General features: G+C 42.3%; 1 protein-coding gene across 2 annotated transcripts; it reads left to right on the forward strand.

Annotated features, from left to right (window-relative positions):
- The first annotated feature begins 289 nt into the window (after window positions 1–289).
- Window positions 290–7409, forward strand: F3 (coagulation factor III, tissue factor). Of its 2 annotated transcripts, none has more exons than XM_061378876.1 (6): window positions 290–389; window positions 1906–2020; window positions 4026–4210; window positions 4588–4769; window positions 4876–5035; window positions 6153–7409. In XM_061378876.1, exons 1-6 carry the CDS (start codon window positions 314–316, stop codon window positions 6290–6292), a joined length of 858 nt encoding a protein of 285 aa, XP_061234860.1. In that variant the 5' UTR covers window positions 290–313; the 3' UTR covers window positions 6293–7409. The 2 variants fall into 2 exon arrangements, with proteins under 2 accessions (XP_061234860.1, XP_061234861.1); XM_061378877.1 differs by lacking the exon at window positions 290–389 and adding an exon at window positions 2353–2416 and having other exon boundaries at window positions 1904–2020.
- Window positions 7410–10172: the final 2763 nt, after the last annotated feature.

Here is a 10172-nt window from a genome sequence, read left to right on the forward strand (position 1 = left end):
TGTGTCCAGGTGCGCTGCGCCCGGGGACACGGTGCCAGGGCTGGAGCCGCCCGGGAGACGTGCCCAGTGCCCCTCTCCTTACAGCAACTCCGGTTTCCTCGAAAATCCCCTGCTCCGCTTGCTCAACGCGGCCATGCCTAAGCGCTTCCGCCAGCCCCGCTCCTCATGACCCCGGCCACCCCGCCGCTCCCACCGCCTCCCTCCCTCGCCGGGCTGCAGTCCCCGCCTCTCCTCACACAGATATAAGTCACCGCCCCGCCAGCAGCTCACAGATTTCAGCCTTGCCGGGACACTGTCAGATTGCTACCCGAGGATGCTGCCCGCCGCCGCCGCCGCCGGAGGACCGGCCCTGCTGCTGAGCGCCCTGCTATGGAGCCTGGCTGCCGCCGGTGGGTAACGGTGGGCGGGACGCTGGCGTTGGCTCGGGGGGGTGGACAAGGCGGCGGTGCTCGGTCCTTCGAATGGGGAGAGGCCAGACGGCAGGCAGAGCCGCCCCGCAACGGTGGCTGTGGTGAGGGGGCAGCTGCTGCCGGGCGCGGGACATCAGGCTGGCAAGCGCCACTGCCGGCGGGCCCCGGCTCCGCTTCAGCACCGGATCGTTCTGGTCGCCGCGGGATGGTGTCTGCTGAGGGGAAGGTCCTTCATAACCATGGCCGGGCCGGTGCTGGGGAGCCTCAGGGGTCTCCTGCAGGGACCTGCTGACCTGCAGTAATGAGATCTACGAGATCTTCTTCCCCTCGTCCCCAGCGCCGAGGTTGTTGAGGCAGAGAAGATGGTGTTTAGATAATAGGATCTGGCTCAGGGAAAGGATAGATTTCCAGAGGTTACAGAGATTGTGCGGGGCTTTCCACTTGGGCTTCCTCACAGGCAGTTCACTGCAGCGGCTGCGGCATCTTCCCTTGCACCTCAGCCTGCCACTGAGCTCATGTGCGGGGAGCCCCTCTCACAAGGAACTGCAGGGCAGCCACTGGTTATTAAAGACTTTATCTTCCCCAAATAAATAAATAGGGAAAGTACTAGCTAAGGCCTTCTGCAGCAGATACAGCCAGGGATGAGTTTGAACCACACCACATTGGTTTGGTACTTCGTGCTCATAGAATCATAGAATCACTTCAGTTGGAAAAGATCTTTAAGATGATCCAGCCTGACCACTCCCAGCACTGCCAAGGCCACCACTAACCCATGGCACTGAGGCCTCGTCTCCACGGTGTGTGAACACTTGCAGGGACGGTGACTCCAGCACTGCCCTGGGCAGCCTGTTCCAATGCCTGAGCACCGTCTGGGGAAGGAATTGTTCCTCAGCTCCATCTAAACCTGCCCTGGTGCAGCTTGAGGCCGTTTCCTCTTGCCCCATCCCTTGCTCCTTGGGAGCGGAGCCCAGCCCCTCCTGGCTCCATCCTCCTGTCAGGCAGTTGTAGGGAGCGATCAGGTCCCCCCTGAGCCTTCTGTGCTCCAGACTGAACCCCCCAGGTCCCTCAGCCATTCCCCATCACACTTGTGCTCTAGGCCCTGCACCAGCTCCATTGCCCTTCTCTGGCCCTGCTCCAGCACCTCAATGAGGGGCCTAGACCTGGACATAGTACTTGCGTTTCTTCAAGCTTCTGTAGCTTCTTCTGAGGTCTCAGTTCAAAAAGCAAGCATTAGACAGAACTCCAGATAAGTTACCTCAGATCTTCAGAGTCAGAAGAGGGGAAATTATTTTCTTCTCCCATTTCTTGCTTCTGCCAGGACGCATTCCTTTAGTAAGAGGAGAATGAGCCCAGAGGGCAGGACCAAGCCTTTTCCCCAAAAAGAACTTTTCCAAGTAGCAATTAAGAGCAACTGTTTCATTTAAGTAAACAGAGACTGCAGGGAACCAGGATATACATCCAATATGACTGATGGCACTCTTTTCTGTATTTAAAGGCAATCCAGAACTACCAACAGCAGTTAATATAACTTGGTCTTCAATCAATTTTAAAACTATACTGCAGTGGCAGCCAAAACCATCAGGTTACCTCTATACAGTAGAAATCCATGGGTAAGTAGATAACACCAAGATGTGTCCATTAATGGCAGTTGAAGACAATGAAAACAGAGTGTGTGGATATTTTGGAGATTGAATGTAACAAGAAAAGAGCCCAAACATGAGGATTTAGGAAAACTGCCAACCTATCTGTTAATACTTCTTTGTATCCGATTACAAGAATATCTGTTTCAGGCTTCTGGTTTCACCCGCTTCAGAAATGGAGAGTTGAGCTTTAGATTAGTATTTCAGTTCTGGGGTTTGGTGCAGGCAAGCTGCACTGGAGATTTAGGCTAGGGTACTTTGAAGAAGTTAACTCTCAGTCTTACATACTATGTTTTAGACAGAACTTCCATCTTTTTGTGTCTTCCAGGGTAGCTGGAATGAGTGTTTCATCTTTGGTCTTAGGAGGTGTGTGATAAATATGAGTCTACATTTTATTCTAATTGTTGAATCATAGTCAATGAATAATTTGTCTCGCTGGGTAATACTAAAAGTCACCTTTGTTTGCCTACCTCTGTTGAGACTTCCTCTGTAATCATGTTTTATGTAAGCTCTGAAATATTGTGTACATAGAAAGTAGCCACCTTACGTGCTACTCTTTCAATACTGCACAAAAACTTCCATGAATTTCAATAATAAATCTCTGCTGTTCTTAGCTCCCATATTAATTCACATCTCATTATTAAACATGCCTTAAGGGGAAACTGCATCATCAACTCTCCTACATCATAGTGAAAATAACCATGTAGTCTTTAAAAGGGGCATAGAAATGAGAGTGCTTTCATGACTAATGGATGAAATATTAGTTCAATGGCCTAATGTGCTCATTAATTCTTTAAGGGAGTGATTAAATTAATAGACTTAAAAGCAGACACAGAATGAATTTTATGAAATTTATGAATCTGGAGTTTCTTTCCAGCAACTTGAGCCTGCAAAAAATTGAAGTCTGTTTGTCCAAGGTGCAGTATGGGACTGGGTATAGTTCTGATACAGAGGCACTTCTTCAGACAAGGTGCTCTTACAGATGAAGTGTGCTTAAATATTTGTTTTCCCATCTACGTGCGATTGCAGAGTACATTTGTTTGATCCCAAAGATCCAATCCCCCCTGTCCCTTTTCAAGGCACCTCCAGGACACTGTCACTAACTGATCTGTAACACCATAAGAAATCTGGTGAAGTGAGAAGGGAGTTCATATGACTTTTCAGTATAACTTTACCTACTTGGAGGAAAACTCAGTTGTGAATTCCCAAAGAGCTGGCACTCTTGCTCTGTCAGCTGAGATCACACAGCTTGAATTTTCCTTAGTTCACCAGCAAAATCTAGGACAAGAACTGAAGTAGTAATACCTAATCTGTTTTTTCATTCCTTCTTATTAGGGAGTAAAATGGGGAAGTAACGTTTTTTCCTGGTTTCATTCTCATTTCTCAAGTAAAAGATCCAGTTCCTATAATTTAAAAAGCAAGAGAAGTGCAGGGATCATGGGTTTTGCCCATATTCTAAGTCTGCAGTGAAAATTGCTGTTACTGTCTGTTTCTTAGTGTCATTTGCACCTGCATAAATGCAAACCCAAGTGACATACACAAGGAGACATTAAACAATGGTGTCAACAGAGCTTCCTAGGATAACTGATGTTTCTTAAGGCAATAGTTTTCAGATGCATCAGGGATAACACTCTCAAAGTGCTTTATACATCTTATGGGGTTTAATTTAAATAAGTCAACTGCAAAAGAAAACCAAACCAAAAACTCAGAACTACTTATGGTTTCTGTTAAATTCATATAAAAGATTGAATTTTTAATATGGATCCCATTTTATCTACTTGATTGTACTTTGAATTATAAAAGATAGTTGTATAGGATAGTGGGTTTGGACTTTTTTTCCTCTCCTTCAGTACATCTACTTATCCAGTGAATAAGAGAAATCTATAGTTTGAGGGGGGGAAAGTGTGTTTTAAATTATCTGAATATGTGAAAGGCTGGTTGGAAAGTGCTGACGCTTCTTTCTTGCTCTTTTCAGACAGACATCTGACACCAGAAAGAAATGCATACTGACAGCAGAAACAGAGTGTGATGTCACTGACCTGCTCAGGAATGTGAGAGAGACCTACACAGCACACATCCTGTCTGTAGCATCCTCGGGGATGGATAACTTTGAAGAACCACCTTTTGCAGTCTCTGAAAAATTTACACCTTATAGTCAAAGTAAGTAGGACTAAATCTTGCCAGAAACTTCCTTTCAAGATTACTTCCATTGACTCAACCGAGGTTGGGATTGGGCCAAAAGGTTTTTTTTCCTGTAGATTCTTACAGTAGCGATACTGCTACCTGAGATGGAGAAATTCAGGCATAAAGCTTTCCCTGTTGCAGGGGAGTACGTAAGGGTTTAGTTACCATTTGTTTCTCGCTGCAGTGAGTAGACCATTTTATCTTTGTTAATAATCTAGGATTTCACTGTATTACTTTGGCCCTGTAAACTTGTAGCAGATTTGAGGAGGAAAAGGAGTGGAGGGAGGAAGAATAAAAAGCATGTTGCAGAGAAAGGATGATGTCAGGTTTTAATTCTGAAAATGCTTCTTTAGCTGTTATTGGAAAACCGGAGATACAGAATTACACACAAAAAGGTTCCAAACTGAATGTTGTGTTCCAAGATCCACTTACACCATACACATTTCCTAACGGAAGCTTTCAAAGTATTCGAGATATCTTCCAAAATGACTTGGAATACAAGATCTACTACTGGAAAGATCAAAGTTCTGGGAAGGTAAGGTCTAACTCTACTTTTTACATGTAGCTGTATTACAGCTACACAATTCCTGTGCTGAATTCCTGCAGAAAACACTTGTAATGATTATTTTTTTCCTTTACAGAAAGATGCAATAACAAAAAGCCATAAATTTGAAGAAAGAGTTGACAGCTCAAAGAACTATTGCTTCTACATACAGGGAATCATTCCCTCCCGCAGAGAAAAACGCAATGGTCAAGAAAGCATGGTGCTTTGTACCAGTATAGGAAGGAATATCTTAGATGGTAGGTATCTGGTGAAGTTTGTCATACAGTCTTAAGCAAAAACTCACTTCCATTCTGAGCATATTTTTACACTTCCTTGAATTGTGATGCCTGTTACAGAATAAACTGTGAGAGGACAAAATCTGAACATGAGAAGAACTCATACTAAGGAGAAGTCTATAATCTTTAGCTGTTGGGGTTGGTTTTAGGGTTTTGCCCAACCATTTTAACTACTTTTAAATTGTATGAGCTGATGACTAGTCACTGAGGTTTCAGATTGCATCACTAGCCTTCAGCTTCATTTTGTTGTTTCCTGATCACTTTCCTCAGATCCTTCCCAATAACAGGTCCCAAAGTAAATACTTGAAGGATTTAGCTCTAAAGCATAGGCCTGCTGGAAACCATTGCCTTGTTTGAACTGAACTTTAGTTACTATCTCAAAAGCAGATACTGAGACTTTCTTTACTGTTACATGACAAAGTCAGAGGTCGGCAGATTGACTTCTTTACTGGTAAATAAGTTAGTGAGTGGTTGGTGGAGCAGTCTAATTCCAGACAAACAATTTGGGTAACACTTTCTTCAATGTGAAGTCATCAGTAATGATGAAATAATATTAAATTGCTGTACTGTATCTTTCTCCTCCACCAGTTAAGAATATCTGCACTCTAGAAAAGCTCTCCTAAAATTAGCAAATCAACTCCCCCAAATGACCTTTCTTGTCGAGATACATATTTTTGTTTATCATAATAGTTGAATTCTAATGAAGTACAACTTGAATAGAAACCTCCTCTGTTAGTGTTTGCTAGCCTCTAAGCTAGAATAAATTTCTACTTGGACTTACTTTCACAGAAGTAGTGCAGGTGTAAGGGGAATAGTTTGGCTTACTCCTGTGGTGGTATTTTTAGTGCACTAGCTAGATTAAAATCTAGTGTGCACCAGGTGAAATAAAGAGTTACCTCAGTTCAACAAGTTCAGGTGAAAACAAACTGAGTTCACACTGAGGTAGCCACTCCACTCCTGTGATACTTACCATGCAGCAAACGTGTTTTAGTTTAGTGGAGTGGGTTCCAAGAACTTGGAGCACTGTAACATTATGGCTTCTGGTATCTGAATCTTAATGTTTTTTTCTCCCCTGCAGAGTATGGAGCAGAATTTTTTATCATCATAGCAGTGATAGTGATTGCAATCATCACCTCTGCTGTTGTCCTGTCAGTGATCCTCTGTAAACGCAAGAAGGCAAAAGCTGCAAGAGAAAAGGAACCACTTAATGGTGTCTAAGAAAAAGTTACTATCAACACTGATGTTCAACAGCACTTCAAAAACAAAGAAAAAACCCAACCAACAACAACAACAAAACCCATGCACTGGGGAATACGGCAGAGCCTTTCAGCCTCTCCAGTATGGGAATTTTGAAGCCCAAACTTTTCCATGGATTCAGAAATCTGTTAGTCACAGATGAAAACTCCAGAGGAAAAATGCTGGCCCACTAGTAGCTGGAGGAGTGTTCTGGTGACCTGTTGCAGTAGCCTGACCCTGCTCATACACTCTTCCCAAGCTCCTTCTGTTGTCCTGTCTGAAACAGGATTCTGAGCTACACTGACTTTGACTTGACCAGGTACAGCTGTTCTGAAAGTATGGCCTCTCTGAGCCAGAAGATTTATGGTACTTGTGAGGGGAAAAACACTACTTTTGAGAAATCCCTGCTGATGGCAGGGGGGTTGGAACTAGATGATCTTAAGGTCCTTTCCAACCCTAACTATTCCATGATTCTATGTGTCCTTTACCTGATGAAAAGGAACATCTTTTTGTTTCTGTGAAACAAAACCTGTATTTATCTGACTTTTAACATTATTAACGGGGGAAAATGATCTGTTAGTACAGGTGTGACATAGATGCTACTATGATTTCTGCACTTCTTGGATAAAATTAACTTTGTTTATCTTAGGATAGAGACAGGTAAACCAACTGAAACTACTGTACTGGTGACTTGTAAGGAACACTCTTGAAGCAGGTAGCTGCTATCCATCTGGAAAGCATATCCAGATTACACTACACTTACAGCTATACAGACAGGCTAGTCTGAAGATTCCAAGTAAGTGTTACAACAAATGCTTTGCAGTTTTTGAGTCAGTAGTAACTCACTTCATGCAAGCACTGAGTAGGTAGCAGTATTTACTGCATTTTAAACCTTATTTTTAATTAAACAGTTAGTGAATGAATAGCTTATGTGGTACAGAATCAAATCATCTCGGTGATGGGACTTGGAGGTACCTGTTGCTTTGCCTATTTTAATATTTATTTTATAAATGGGAATCTAATTTTTATACTGGTGATAGATGTATTTATGATGGTAATTTATACTTTTCTAGGGAAATAAAGGTGACTGGCAAAATCAGACTTTGGCTTCTTTTGTTTTAAATGAAGCACAATATTTATTCCAGAACCAAATTAAAAACACATGTAAGAAACTTCTCTTGTGCCAGCAATGTAGGCAAGCTGCAACTGATGTTGGGATTTCCTGCTGCTAAACCAAATCAGAGCAAAGGGGGGGGGGGGGAGATGCATTTTGTAGTTTATACTAGCTGACTGCATATCTCCAAGCTTTATATGTGTCTTAAAAGAAGATATTCACTGCATTACAAGAAGAAATAACATCAGGTAAAATTAATATCCCAATCTACCACTTTTGACAGACTTGAATTTTATGTTTTTCACCAGTGTTGTATTATAGATCCCTTCTTTGTGTGGATTAAGACTCCTGTGAACTTGAGTGTGGTTGACAGCAGTTTTTTTTATTCTTCAATTCCCCTTCTATAAAGACGGAAGAAAACAAAACACCACAGTTCTGCTCCAAAACGCCTTTACTTGATATTGTGCAATAGCTGCTTAATGAACTTTCTGTTAATGCATAAGGCTTGTAAGGAGGAGGAATTTTATAAGAGCAATCATAGAGCTTATGGAAGTAAATTCAAAACATTCCAAAGTTGTCATCACTACTTCCCTTCCCATTGCTGTTCTGCTTCCTCAGCTTCATTTGTGCCAAGCTTAGCAAAGAGCTCTCAGGAAAGGAAAGCCTGAAGGCTTACAGTGTCACCTTTGCTAAAATATAGCCGGAGTTAATTGTCACGAGCTACATAGGGTGATGTTATAAATCATGCTTCCCCAGCTCAGAGATTCTGTGGTCTTCTGAGTATGGATATGAATATTCTTAGACAGAAAGAACCAACACCCACAGGAATGCAAACAAGTGTCTTAAAAGGCATGAGAGTAAGCCACTGCTGCAGGAGTTCTGGAGACCTGAAGCACTTCTGTTCCCAAGCTGCAGTGTGTTACCATCCAACCACTGGTGTCACAGGGCTCGCAGATCCCATTGCAAACAGGGTTTTTGCTCTTTGTGGAGCCAACAGAGAAAGGAGCTTTTCTTATTGCAAACTTCCTGCAGTATTGTCCCTTGGGCCAGTGCACTGAGCCCACGCAAATGCGTTATGTATGCACAGATACAGCTTCCTGAGAGCATCAGGGTGGGCAGAAGGAGTTGTTGAATAACAGTATTGTCACTAGGAAGAAAGACTAGATCCTATCTAGGACACGTGTGGCTGCTTCAGCACTGTGCTACCCCGGGAAGCAGTGTAAGGAAGGGAAGGCTTTTCCTGTGCACCTAAATTCCTGCTTATCTTCTAAGCAGGTTTCTGTAATGTGTTCCTAATGATGCTCCTGATTCCCCTGCTCTGCTTTGCTCCCTGTCATCTGTGGCAGGAAAAGGTACGCAGCTATTTAAAGTAGATAAAAACATTTGCACAGTGCCCTGTGAGAGAGCATAGCATTCATGTTGTCTGCTTACACTAATGAACATGCAACACTGCATACTGGAATAAGCTGCTTTCATTTTATAGCACTGTTTAAAACCACATTATTCTTCACATGAGTGAATATAGGCTGATATTGTTCTGCTTGTCTTTTGCCAGCCCTACCAGCATTACAGACAACAAAATTACTAGCCCAGGTTTCTCAGTGTATGTATCATATATATTCTAGATATGGCAGCAAACAGCTTAGCTAATCTATTTCTAGCAGACTCAGCTCTTTGCTGTGAGAGGGCTGCTGCTGAAAGGCATGTAGCGATAAGAATGTGATTACAAGCTTAACTTGGATCACTAGTTATGTGGCAACTCAGGAGAAGGAGTTTCTGTATGAAGTAAGTGAGAATAAACAGCTGTGCTGGATTCCTTCTTGGTTCTGTAATGCATTTTGCAGGTTAAAAGTGATTGCTGCTCAGTTTCAGAACCTTGTAATACACAGGAACGAGCAGGCTTTTGTCAGCAGCAGATTCAAGAGTCAATCACATAGTCTTCTAATTGCACAGTATTGATCCAGATACAAATAATCACACTCCTATAGTCTATGTTTGAGAGGATGGGGCAGACACAGCTTCTCTGGGCACCCTGTGCCAGCACCTCATCACCCTCACAGGGAAGAACTGACTAGTGTCTGATCTAAACGTACCCTCTGTCCATTTAAAGCCATTTATTGAGTAATGGTAATTAATTGGGTAATGCATCAATAGCTTCCAGAATATGTCCTAGCACTGCTCTGAGTGCCTTTCTCAGTGCACCCATTTACCTGTAAATATTAATGGTTTCAGTGGCTTGTTTAAACTAACAATAAAGTTACAAATCTTACCTCAAAGAATATTCAAAGGTTTGTTGTATTTGCCGATGCATTTTCTCCTATTTCAATTTTCAAACTTTCTACCTTATTACTTCAAGAAATATTTACATAGATTCTGTTATCTTTTCAGTGTGTATATTCTTGATCCTCTTGAATACTTATGGCTTGAGATGTGTTGCAGAATTCTTCCCTGGAAAGAAATGTTCAAGCCTAGTTAATGTTTGTATCTGGTGGAATAATTTAATTCCACGGTCATTTTGGTTTTAATGACTAATTTATAAACCAGACAATATTTTCTCAGACAAACAGTCATAAATTACATTGCTGATGATGGATAACTTTAACATTTTAATGATTACATTGTGTTGCTTGATAAAATATGTTATAAAGTATGCTTTAATAGGATCATGTCTATTTTAGCAGTATGTCAGCACTACTGCTTGTGTTTGCTCTTAAGCCCCAATATGAATATTCCTCAGCTTTTTTTCTG

This window comes from Neopsephotus bourkii, unplaced genomic scaffold (assembly GCF_033783945.1).
Source record: "Neopsephotus bourkii isolate Nb327-2 ecotype Australia unplaced genomic scaffold, CSIRO-AGI_Nbou_v1 NB_1768, whole genome shotgun sequence".
Classification (NCBI taxonomy): Eukaryota; Metazoa; Chordata; class Aves; order Psittaciformes; family Psittacidae; genus Neopsephotus; species Neopsephotus bourkii.